Source organism: Trachymyrmex septentrionalis, unplaced genomic scaffold (genome assembly GCF_001594115.1).
Source record: "Trachymyrmex septentrionalis isolate Tsep2-gDNA-1 unplaced genomic scaffold, Tsep1.0 scaffold285, whole genome shotgun sequence".
Classification (NCBI taxonomy): domain Eukaryota; kingdom Metazoa; phylum Arthropoda; class Insecta; order Hymenoptera; family Formicidae; genus Trachymyrmex; species Trachymyrmex septentrionalis.
The window spans coordinates 19916-33875 of NW_017305446.1; the positions used below are offsets into that span (position 1 = coordinate 19916).

The 13960-nt window shown below is 29.9% G+C and overlaps 1 protein-coding gene across 3 annotated transcripts in view; it reads left to right on the forward strand.

Annotated features, from left to right (window-relative positions):
• Positions 1 to 7164: 7164 nt before the first annotated feature.
• LOC108749264 (protein PFC0760c-like) overlaps positions 7165 to 13960 on the forward strand; it is a 13152-nt gene continuing 6356 nt past the window's right edge. The window contains exons 1-5 of one of the 3 annotated variants that reach the window (XM_018487845.1): positions 7401 to 7448; positions 7513 to 8181; positions 8270 to 8760; positions 8866 to 9346; positions 9463 to 9554. In XM_018487845.1, the coding sequence (XP_018343347.1) occupies positions 7416 to 7448; positions 7513 to 8181; positions 8270 to 8760; positions 8866 to 9346; positions 9463 to 9537 (1749 nt within the window). In that variant the 5' untranslated portion in view covers positions 7401 to 7415 and the 3' untranslated portion in view covers positions 9538 to 9554. Of the gene's footprint in view, positions 7249 to 7400; positions 7449 to 7512; positions 8182 to 8269; positions 8761 to 8865; positions 9347 to 9462; positions 9555 to 13960 lie in introns of those variants that run through there. The other 2 variants (XM_018487844.1, XM_018487843.1) reach the window with 2 other exon arrangements.

Sequence of the window (13960 nt, forward strand, 5' to 3'; positions counted from 1 at the left end):
TATATATATATATATACAGGATGACTTATTTTCATCTTAATGGCAAATATTTCGAAAATATGGAATTTTATTAAAAAAAAGCATTCCAAGTTCTTTTAGGTTAGAAAGCCTATATTCTTATTATTATTATGCCCCTATTTGGTTTTCCAATTCAAGAAAAGGGTCACATTATCATGCGTAGAATTTGAAATACATATCCTGTGATAACTTTCGCGGGGAGTTGGAAGTTTCACTTTTACTTTTATAAATTTCTATACTAGTGTCTCCAAAGTTACCTTCTTTCGCACGAGGGTTATGTTAGTGCTCAGCTCGGAGCCGACGTTATTCCTTCACGCAACGAAGAACGGAGCTTCGAGTTCCAACTATAGTTAGCGTCAGGTGATCCGATGTAACGACTTAATGCGCTGAATAATCTTCACAGCTTTTAAATAGAATAAAAGTGTCGAGACCGTCATACCGAGAGATAAAGCACGTTTCGGCAAAAGATCGTTAAAAAGTATTGCCATATCAAGCATCGATTCGATGTCGATTCCATTGTCATTTCTCACTGGGAACTATGCGTATTAATGCTATTTAAGTATTTAATTATACATTGAATTGCATTTATATTTGCCTTGACCATTAAGTAAGATATAATAAAATAAAATAGAGATGTAATATTTACATATTCATAGTAGTTTCATTATACTTATTCTATTTACATTCACATAAGTTGGAGACTCCAATAATAGATAATTGTGATCCTAAAATTCAACGCTCTCAGTTATACTCAACTTTTTCATATAAATTTTAAAAGAAAGCCATTAATACAATAATATCCAGGGATATCTTTAATAATCCTACCAAGATTTCATAAAAATTTAAATTTTTATGGAGAAATACAATAATTCTTATTCTCGAGAATCATTGGACAGCTATAATATGATAGTAGATTAAATATCCATGTTACTGGAAGAAATAATACCAATTGATATAGAATCCAACAAAATAATATCTTTTAACATAGAATTAATACCATTTCAATTTCCCGTTTGAGAGAATATTTAATCCTAAAAGTTAGTTATTTATACAAATGTGAATAGAAAATTTAAAAATTATTAGGTTATTAAATTAATAGGTCATTCAAATTAACATTAAAAAGATTAAAATTAATCACTGTAAGTTATATAACACATGGGCTGAAAAGTCCCGAGCCTAACACAGAAATGGCGCTAGTTTTATTACATTCACCTCTTTTTCAGTGTGTGCTAATCTTCAAAAGACAGCTGTTAAAATTTCATGATATTCTATTCATTACTTTGTGAGTTATTGTGCTAAGAGTGACGCAAAATTTTGTTTCATCAAGACAACGCACCGTGTCACAAGTCAATCAAAACAATGGCAAAATTACATGAATTGAACTTCGAATTGCTCCCACATCCACCGTATTCGCCAGATTTGGCTCCCAGCGACTACTGGCTGTTCGCAGACCTAAAGAAAATGCTCGCCGGTAAGAAATTTCGCTCGAATGAAGAGGTTATCGCTGAAACTGAGGCCTATTTTGAGGCAAAAGATAAATCGTTCTACAAAAGTGGTATTGAAATGTTAGAGCGGCGCTGGAATGATTGCATTGTTCTTGATGGAAATTACGTCGATGAATAAAACTAACTTTCAACGAAAAAAACCGTGTTTTCTTTGTTAGGCTCGGGACTTTTCAGCCCATGTGTTATAAATAGACAATTATACAACTAAAATGTAACTAATGTTAATATGAATGGGTTTATAAATCGAAAAGTTGGGATTAAATTAAAAAACATAGAAGGAAAAGGATGGATAGAAAATTCAACAAAGAGATAAACTAATATATAATAATACAATTAAAGATCTTTCACCTTTATTAAAGAAAGTTAATACAGAGAAAGTCCATCAAGAAATCAGCAGCCTAAAAAAGCAATAAATGTAATTATTCATGTAGAATTTCATGTTGTCTCTATATAATTCTATACTGTGGACAAGAGTGCATATACACTAGATGTAACTATGTTATATTATTCTGAAAAACAAGTTGGTATGTCAAGGTCTGAGGTTACAATATCCGCATCTCATACCATTAATATCATAATCAAATCTCAGTAGTTTTCCAAAAGAAGTTTCCATTTGATATGATGCTAGTTGAGATATTTGAACGAATTTAAGGTAATTGAACTTCGAATTTTCAGATTTCAGACAAACGATTAAATAACTACATACAGCAATGAAATAAATAAAATATGAATGATTTTGTGCAATATGAATACTAGCTAATTAGGTGCTATACTATATATACATATATTAAATATCTATATATAAAAGTATATAAATATTTCATAACTTAAATAAATAATTAAATAATAGAGTTTAAGGTAAGAACACATCTGAAAGATTTAATATTATCAAATATAACAATGTTTTTAATTAATGAGTCTATAGCAATAGTGTAATGAATCAATATATGACGTCATGAATAATTATATATAATAATGAATCAAATAAATTATGAATAATATTATGTAATTTATACACTCACTAATTGTACGCTAAAAGACACATAATAAATAACTATATACAAAAGGAAAAGAATAAAATTTTGAGCAATTTATACAATATATACAGACATTAGTTAAACATTATATAAACACTTATTTTATCGAGATTATTATCTATCTGTTCATAACTAAAATAAATGAATTATATAGTAGAGTTTCAGATAAGAACACCCTATAGATATATGTAACCTTATCATAGGTGCGTTCGGCATTGCAAATCGGAGACATCCGTTTGCTATTTTACCTCGAAAATCGTTTGGCAACTCGCATCTTTCTGCTACATGTTATCTCATCTGCATTCGGTATTAATATTTCTAGAGCCAATCACTGCTCGATCCACTCCAGATTCAAAGATCGAGCTCGCAGAGCTAATGCACATGTAAAGCAACAAAGTAAAACAATATAACTGCTTTGAAACTGCTGGCAAGGAACTATCAAGAGGAAAGATGATTGGATATCAGGTATCTCAATTAATGTCGGGATGTCGAAAGAGAAACTCAGACTAATGCCCGTATTCATAGTCAAGCCTTATATTTAAGACTTCTTTAAATTTATCTTTAGATGTTCTACGAATTATTTCATTAGCTGCTGAGCATCTAAAGATAAATGTAAGGAAGCCTTAAATACAAGGTGCGACTATGAATACAGGCATAAGTTATCTGAGAGATAGGTGAGCATTAGGATCCGTAAAAGAAGCTTACGTATAATTTGAACACACTTTATTTATATATATAAATATAAGTTATGGAACTTATACGTTCTTCGTAATAGACGGAATCTCGGAAAAGACTCTCCAATCGCGCGGCGTCCGCTTCGCGATGCCTTCGTGGTGCTCTCTTCGTAAGTACGCTCCAATCAGGCTCGCTTTTCGGCAAGAGCCAATAACGCGTGTAAGTAAAGCGATAAACGCACGGCGACTGGAAATAACTAAAAGGTTAAAGATATATAGGCCATTTCTTACACACATTTTCGCGCTTAAATTAAATTCATAACTTGTATATTTATGATAATAAATCCAACTCATTAACACATAACATACATTCATTTTTTTTAATACTTCTATTTTACAAATGGTGTATTTGAACTGTTATAATGTATGAGTCTACTAACGCTCAATCAAATGCTATCAAATAGAAATTGATGGAGTACATTATGTACAATATTTAACGAAGAAAGTAAATTTTTAATTCTTTTCTTTTTTATGAATTTGAAGTTACGTATTTAAAAACAAAGAATTTGCTAGTTAATTTTTAGATTAAAGCTTATATGCATATATAAAATAAAATAAAATCAACTGCATTAATATATTAAAGATTCTAATGAATACAAATCAAGTGATATAACTTATAAATTGTTGAAATTTATTTTGCAATGTAGTATTTTCTTTTAAGAAAATACACCTTGCATATGAGTTTGCTACATTCATGTGTAACGATCTATTTTTGGTATATAAGACTATTATCAGTTCTAGTAAAGCAAAAGAAATTTTCAATTAATAGGGTATTTATTTATTCATAAAAATAAACAATTTCATTTTATAATCTAACCTTAAAGGACAGTTTACAGCTCTGTAGCTACAGCTCTGTAGCTGTATGTCGCTACAGTTTTGTAGCGGGTTGATAGGTCACCAATTATGTAGCGAGTTGTTACATATAATGGATGTCGGAAAAAGAGGAAACTCACTAAGGAGGCCAGACTCGAAGCTGTTTGGTCGGCCGTGGCGTTTCGTCTCAGACCGACACTACTAGACTTATCAGTAAGGCGATGTAGAGCTCTGCTTTAGACGCCCTGGAGTTTAGGTGGCTATGCTATTTAAAGCAAGTTTACGTGACTGAGGTGCTTTCACGAATTCGAGCGAGTCCCCGTTTGGACTGTCCCCGTTCTGGTGGTCGCCACAGTTTTGTAGCGGATTGTTACATATAATAAATGTAGGTATAGAGGAAACTCAGATTCACAAATAACAACATTCGTTTATTATCACACACAACATCTATTCGCGATAACGTAACTTGATGTGTCTCGTGTATCTGTGCGATTGAAGGAGGAAGTCAGTGTCTAGATGGCAACTTCGGTATCGTGTTCGAGAGCGTGCCATCTGGTCGCGGAGTGTGAGTCTATAACGAGTAAAAGGCATGATTGATGTATAACTGAAAGAGAATGTGCGTGCGTGCGTGCGTGCGTGTATGGAAGTGTGAATGTGTCTCTACAGTTTTATATTTGTCGAAAGTAAGAGAGTTCTAGAGCAGTCTAAAATTGGACGGTAAATGGTATACCAAAAAAGCAGCAGATTTGAAACTCCAAGCGGTAGAATTTTTCTTTCAAAGAATTTCGCAAAACTATTAGAAAATAGAAAAAAATATTGTAATTGTAATACAGATCGAAAACAATTTATCAATAGTAAATAAAGTAGAAATTATAATAAAAAGAATGTACTTATACTTTTTTCTTTAATCTTGATTTAGTCTTATTTTGAAAATAATTATTACAAATTTTATAAAAACAGAAAAGAATATTTTAATCTGTATAAAATAAATAATTTAAGTACTTATTGTAAAAATAATATAACATTCAATAATTTCAATAGTAGGAAAAAACAGAAATTGTAATTTACATTTATAATTAAAATATATTTTTTTGTTTTTCAGTAAACACAAAAAATATAACTTAACATTAATGTTACAATTTTTCACTCAACAATGCAACTACAATGTAATATGCCTTATGCATAACAGTAACATTATTGTGTGGAAAATTATAACGTTATGTGTTACTGTTGTTTTGTTTTTCTTTAATCTTTGCCATGTAAAATACACAACGACATCCCTAGTTAGTAAAATTATTGTTAAAAAGTTACAGGTTACAGAATAGGCTTATTGAATGCTAGACCAATGACACACGAGTAACGTATACAACGGCACTAACGTCCAATCAGAAGGATGCGCGAGATGCGCAAACAACATGGCAAATAGGAGATACTACTCTTTGAGTAAAATGCAGTAATATAGCCTATTATTATATATACAAGCAAAATAAAGTAAAAAAAGACGATAGATAACCTGACTGAAACAGTAGGCAGTAGGTTTGTGAGCCAAAACGGTAAATCTATCGCTAAAACGATAGGGCTGGCAGCACTGATGCCAATACTATCGATGTTGAATGCACTGTGTCTATTTTTCTCTCTGCTATTATTAACTAGTCTACATAAAACATAAAAATTCGTTCTCACGAATTTTTCAATACATTATTCATTGGCTGTGTACAGCGGACTTAACAGTTGAGTAAGCGCTCGCTATTATTAGTGTATTCTTTTAGATCATCCAATCAGCATTTTAGATTTGAAAGAATACATCAATAGCAGCGAGCGTTCATTCAACTGTTGAGTCCGCTGAACGCAGCCATTATGTTTTACGCGCTATGCGAACCGTGCATAGCGAATAGTGGGGATAAAAATAAAAGATTTTGATTAGTTTATTCCCTTCTGTCTTTACCTCTAGCACATCAGTGCAATGTTTATCGCGTGCGACACGTGAGATCCAATGAGTATCCAATGAGTGTACAACTTTACCGATGTTTTCATTCTAAAGGTATATTCTCATCATGGATATCATGGATATCGCGTGTTGTTATTCGCGACGAATATCGCGCTGGTGTGCCGGAGCTATTATACATTATGCAAAAGTCTATGCTCCCTGTTTAGTTTATATCGTGTACTTGATACGGGTACTAACTAGTAACTTTCTATTGAATAATCTTAATGTAAAAAATTTACTAGATATGGATACAATAAAAATACTAACAGTATCAGGGCTGTGTAGCTCAGTGGCAGAACGAAAGTCTACCAACTCAGAGGAGAGACCAGGCCTAGGATTGAGACGAGGAGCGCCCTGATATTTTTCTCTATTATCGTCAATTGTTTACATTAATTTCAGCGATACGTTGAAACATATACATGATATATGTATTTAATTAATTATTATTGTGATGTTACTGTACCAATTTGATACATCATTCTTTAAATACATTGCTGAAATTAAAATAATTTAATAGAAAGTCATTAGTTAGTATGTGTATCAAATGCATATAAAGACCAATGGCTGCGTTCAGCGAACTCAACAGTTGAGTGACCGCTCGCTGTTATTGATGTATTCTTTTAGATCATCCAATCAACATTTTATAAGAATACATCATTAACAACGACCGCTCACTCAATTGAGTCCGCTGAACGCAGTCAATATTATGTATACACTGCGCATTTTCCGGATATAATAAATATTTTACAATTATATATATTTTACAAAATATTTTATGTAATAAATATTTAAAAAATTAATATTTGTGGTCACGTAAAAATATATAAAGTATAAAATGTAAAAAGGTTTATAGCATAGAATTTTATTACATGGAATGCGGGGTATTTTATACTTAATTATTTACTTATAATTATATTTATTGTGTGAAAAAATTTTAGCGTTTTTTTAGCGGTTTTCAATCTGATGGTTTTCTAGTAATTTTTTTCATTTTAAAAATGAAATTAACGGTGAAATATATTTTGCGTTGGTATTACTGTGTGATTCGCTACTCTTGTCTCATTCATGTTTGTGCCATGATGTGTTTACATTTTAATTTAGGAAATGCTTCTACCTCGTAAGGCGAGTCACATTGAATCTACACTATGAAACGCGCGGTAATGTTAAAGTTACTTCCTCTTCTGTTTCTAATGCGACAATCGCTGATACATTGCGCTTTTTTTTCTCGACAATTCTACTTCACTCTAGGTTAATTTGTCTGTATTAAACAATATTTATATATGCGATTTATATATTATTGTACCGATGTTGTTTACGTGAGAAAATGAATACTATTTCGACAAAGCAGTGCGTGATGGTTGTAAGATTTATGAATCACAGTTCGTGAACTCCGTTTTAATTCATTCTTTGTTGGTTTTCAGATATCTGAGAAAAACAGTGAGGCCAAACGGGCTTTTTTTAAACAAGAATCAATCAATTTTGGATACGATGTTTCTTCGTATGCTAATTATTCATCATCGTCATCGTCGTCCACATCCTCTACTATCACTCAACCTTTACCTGGGCAACCACCCTTGCCTTCTATGCCTCCACCATCCAGTGGAGTCCCACCTCCGTCACACGTATTTGGACCAGTGCCTTCCCAAATGACTCCTATTCAGTGGACACACGCACATACTCCTTGGCAATGGATAACACCACAAACATCTTTATCAACTCCTCCAACTCCTCCACATAATATTACTAGTACAATTCCAAGGGAGATTCCACGAAGGGGTAACTATGTACGTCGCGAAAGGTTCACTCATAATAGGAACAGTATGTATATTCAGAGAAATAATTTTCATCGTAAAAATAGACGGGTACAGTTTGGACAACCACAAGGTCAATTTGATCAAGCATATTTTGGTACAACTTTAACGGGTAATCTTGGATTGCAATGGCAAAGAAATATTTATAATGCAGCAGCGAGTGATAGTACAAGAAACCACATGACTGTTCCTTTATCTTCCAATTCCATATCTCCTATCCTATCAGGAATCGTGAGCAACAGACATAATGAAGAAACTGAGGATCAGGATGTGAAAATTGTACTAAAGAACATATTTTAAAGTTTGAAGAAAAAATATTTTTAAATAACATGTTACAAAGTTACCTAATGCAACCAAAATTTTTCAGGAAAAGGTAGTAAAGAAAAATAAACAAAGGAAGCCAATGTCTCAAAGTTATGTAAATAAACCATGGAATAGAGAAGATGCAGAAAGAGCTCTAAGAATTGAAAGCGAATACAACATGAAGAATAAAGTTAATGCACAGAGCTTAATAATTAAGTTTCCTGACACGGATCTAAATAAGGACATCGTCAGTAAATTTCATTCTGATATACTGAATATATATTTCCAAAATCCATGTGGGCCGAGATATTGTTTCATTCAAATGGCGGAAGATGTGAATATTGACGAAGCTATAAAAGAATTGGAGAAAATTAAGTTTGGTCTAGGATATTTGAAAGTCGAGAAAAAGATATTAAGAGATGAAGATAATCCCGAAGAGATAGATCCCTATACCTTATTTATAGGAAATTTACCTGAATCTGTTAAAACAAGCGAAATAAAAAGTAAATTTCCAAAAGCGCAAGATGAAGAAACACGAAAGATGAAGAATACGCGGTGAGTTAATAGATATCGCGCGCGCGCGTATATTAACTATTTATTATACAAATAGAATCGTTAAGTTTTATGATTTTGTATTGTAATCCGGACGTTTTATTACAGAAACATTTTAATGAGATATAATAGTGTAGATGATGCAATATCGGATTACAAACAAGCATATGATTTAATATTGGACAAGAGGAATATTAGTGTTAGATTTAGACGGAAAAGAGGTAACACTTGTCTTCCCGAAGAACCTAAGCCTGACGTTAAGAAAGTTAAAGAAGAGCCAAATAATGCTACACAAGTGGAAAAGGAACGAAACATGAATTACATTAAATTTGATATCAATGTTAACGATTTGAAAGAAGAACAAAGTAACATTGATGAAACAAAGGAAGATAAAATTAATCGCTCTAACAAACCGTCAGCAAATCAAAATATGAGTGTGGGAAACGGATTACAAGATAATTCCAATAAAGCACAAAGAAAATCAGCTTCGCAAGTTCAAGAAAATATAAGCTCTCATTTATCTGAGTTAACTCCGTCGGACATCGACACGTCCGCTACGATGGCACAAGAAGAACAACGACAATCTTGGGTAATAGATCAATATCATTATGTTGTATATTGTTGTATTGCAATTGTACATATGATACAAATTCCTAAGAGTTTTGAAAACTTTATATAATTAATAAACAAAGAGGGATGTAGCAGGAGATTTTGGGCCTTGCTATAATCCATCACCACAGGGAACAAAATGAACACCAGATGAAAGAATATTTTGTATGAAGTTTTATCCCAAAAGAGCCACACCATTTTAAGATATCGAAAAAAATGTCATTTTTTATTAATTTTTTTTCGTTAAATTTAAACGGATCTTTACAAAAAAATCATGAATATAAAGAGTATCAGACAGATTAGAATAAGAATTTTTTGTCACTCATGGCTCAAAATTTTGTTTTTAAAAAATCGAGAATTTGTTAAATTGCATTTTTATATGATCTGAATGCTTGACCACTTCTAAAATAATTCAACATCTAAATGTTATAAATTGTATCATATTTTTTCAGATTTTTAAATTTACATGAAACATTGAAACAAATTAAAACCGTTTTTTCGTCATTTTTGCAGACAATAGTTTAAAACTTTAATATTATAGAGTTTGCGTAGATTAAACAACGGGAATTCCATTTTTCTCTTTCAGAAAAAAATTAATTTAAATTAAATAATTAATTTATATAATTTCAGCATTTATTTCATTTTTAAAAAATCAATTTCTAACTTGTTAAGCACATAAACATGATAAACTTATCTTACCCTATATGACGTCAAGAGACTTTAGGTTTTTGACTTACAAAGCTATTTAAACCAAAATTCGTTTTATATTTATAAAATTATTAAGGCTTCAGTGGTTTTAAGGCTATTTAGAAATTCAAGTTCGACTTCTAAAATATTTTTTTATAATAAATAAATTTATTTGTAACAAATTTTTAGTATATTAAGATCTCTTTGATAGATGCTTTATTGAACATTAAAATTTAATTGTGATATAATTTTAGTAGTAGTTTAGCTGTGTTTTTAAATTCGATAAAATTTCGGCGCGCAGTTTAAATGACTACAAATTTAGTCGGGAAACTCCGGTATATAGACCGAACCTATTTAAAACTTAATTTATTAAGTATTATTTATTATGTTTATAGGAACTGAACTATATTAATAAAAACTTTGTACTGTCTACTACTATGGAAAAAATATTAGAAATCTGAAATATTTATTTTTCATATTAGAAAATAAATTTTTTGAAACCCTTACATTTTTGCCGTATATCCCACAGGGGTGGTTACTCATAAGGGGGGGGGGGGGAGTATGTACGGCTCATGAAAAATTTATAAATAATGCATATAAATAAGACGTATAATGACACAATAACTTATAAAATGTGTTTATAAAGTTTTATTAAAGAATAAGAAAATAGTAGATAAATATGTATATGAAATAATAAATAATAATTATAATCTTCTTGCATATATTACGAGTGTTATGACATGAGGTACATATTTTATATAATGCGTTTAATGCATTGAATTCAATCTGCGCACTTTGTATGCTTTGCATAAATCTCGCTCGCTAAAAATGCCGTATATTTCAAACAGGTGGGATATACAAGATAACAGACTAAACAAAGAATATGAAAGCACTTGTATTTTGCTACACAATATGTTTTACTATTCTACTACACGTATGTATCACGAAATAACTACTAAGTCTTTTACAGGCCTTACATTTATTATTTTACGTAGATCATAATTTATGATAGCGTTACTTATTACAGTACAAATCGATTCAACTCACAATAAATTCATTAATATTAATATTATAATAGTAAGAAGCTGAAATCATAACACAATATTAATATAACATAAAGGCATGTAACAGAGTAGTTGTGGGAAAATTATCCCCATTCCTTTTATTTTTTCTAACTTCTGTAGCGTAAATCTCAGGAGTTACCCTATATATGCATGTACATACCTACTATATATAATTCACATTTAATTATTTCAGATTATTAGAAGATCCAGTTTTGATCATTATAGCCATTTCCTATTTGTTAAATTTTCAAATGTACAGTCCAAGAAAATTCTTATTGTTTATATTATAAATTTTCTATTAACTCACTTTCTAAAATAATACAAATAAAAATTTCATTTTTAAGGAATAAAAGAAATAATTAGATCAAAAAAAAAATGCATGATATACAGAATTTATTTAACTCTAATAAATATTTTATATGAAATAATGTACACTTTCAAAAAGTAACACTTTTGAGACAATTGTCAAATATATCAATCTATAACTGTCTTCATTTATGACTAAGTTTCTATCGAGGATTCGAGTTTAGTTGGAGTGTGGGAATTGACTAGTCACAGTCGAGTATTCCCCACTGTAAAATAATTGTTTCAAAAGTGTTACTTTTTAAAAGTGTACATTATTTCATATAAAATAATGATTATAAATTCTGTATATCATCCATTAATTGTTTCTTTGATTTCTTAAAAATGATATTTTTATTTGAATAAGTATAATTTTGGAAAGTGAGTTAATAGAAACTTATAAATATAAAACAAATTTTAAGTTAAATAGCCTTGTAAATCGAAAACCTGAAGTCTCTTGATGTTATATTAGGGTAAGATAAGTTTATCATGATTATGTGCTTAATAAAATTAGAAATTGCTATTTGCTTTAAAAAAAATGGAATAAATGTTGAAATCAGTTAAATTAATTTTCCTGAAGGGGGAAAAAATGGAATTCTCATTGTTTGACTTACGCAAACTCTTAAAGTTTTAAATTATTGTCTGCAGATGCGGGATCAAAGATAAGTACAATTATATTTAAGAAACCATTTAAAATATTAACTAGGATATTTTAGATTGGAAAATGATGAAAAAATGGTTAAAATTTTTTTTAACATGTTCCATCAAATCTAAAAATTTGAAAAAAAATCTGAAATATAATTTATGATAAGATTTAGCTATTGAATTATTTTAAAAGTGGTCAAATATTCAGATTATATAAAAAATGTGATTTTTAATGATTCTTGAATTTTTTTAAAACGGAATTTTGAGCTAAGAATTAAAAAAAATTCTTACTCTATTTGATACTTTTTCTAATACTCTTTCATGATTTTTTTGCAAAGATCTGTTTAAATTTAGCGGAGAAAAAAATACTAATAAAAAATTACATTTTTTTTCAATATCTCGAAATGGTGTGACTCTTTTGGAATAAATATTCGTACAAAATATTCTTTCACATGGATGTTCGTTTTTTGACAATGGATTACATGCGAGGCCCAAAATTCCCTTTTTATTCTGCTATATCTTTTGTTAATTAAATTAACAATTGCTAATTAATTTAATAATTAAAGGCCCATAGCTGAATAAGGCAAAAGTACCTCAGACTCTTAAAAATTCAAAACTTTTTAAATGAAAGATATATATCAAGAAATTTTTTTAGACTCAGTATTAATTTTTAATATACACGTATATGGGTAATTCTTTTACAAATCGAATACCTGTCTGATCGACACCTCTTCGATTTGACTGAAACTTTTTTTACGGATTCTATGTCGAAAAAAAAGAGATACGTGTCCGAGGAATTTTTTTTTATTTGCATATTTTCGATAATACAAGTGATCGAACATTTGAGAATGGCAAGTTTTTTGGCTTGGAGACTCATTTTCATAAATCCATAGGTCCGAATCTTTAAGAGCTACAAAATTTTCACCAATTGCACTTTTGTAGCTGAAGGACTGAACTGTAAGAAAAAAATTTTTTTTACAAAAAATACTAACAAATTTATATTGTTATTAACAATTTAATTGTTTAAATCGATTTTTAACAAACGCCCCCAAAACGAATCAAGTTTTTAGTATTTTTATCGCATTCTCCGTCAAATTTTACGTCAAAAACATGTTTTCAAAATATGGTACCTTTTCAATTATTATTGTTAAAATATTAATTTATATAGCGCGTAACGGCCAAAAAAACGGTTTTTTGCTAATAAAACGAAATCTGTAACTCGTATCAAAAAAAGGTAATGTAAAAGTTGTAGATAATTGACAGATCTACAACTTTTCTCGAAAATTTTTTTTGACATAACCTCAAAATTTTAAATTAAATTGCAAAAAATGTTAAAAATCAGCTTTGTAACAATTATTTCTTGACAATTTGCATAAAAAAAAGTTTATGGGTAATTAATTTCGAATCGAATCTCCTGACATGTTAGAAAACCAATCTTGATTGAAAAAAAATTATTATCAAGCTTTGAAAAAAAAATCTATCCAGTGCGTCATGTAATATCGCCCTGTTGGTTGTATTAGCCACCACTGCCATGAAAGACTTTGATAAATAATAATAGATGATAAAAAAATATTTTAGTACATTAAAAAAATCACGTAATAAAAAATAAAGTAATACTTCTTAATATTTAATATGTACTTTATTGGAATAACTACATTTGTATAGTAAAATTAACACTCTCCTTGATAGTTTAATAATATATTTTACTTGATAATTTTCACAACATTTTTTTTTTCATGCAATGAAAATATCTTAGCTTCTAATTCTTTACAAGATATTGGAATCATGCAATGATATTTTAGAGTTCCCTTTATCGTTTTAGCTTTTGTAAATCGTTCCGATAGTAATTTTTTTTC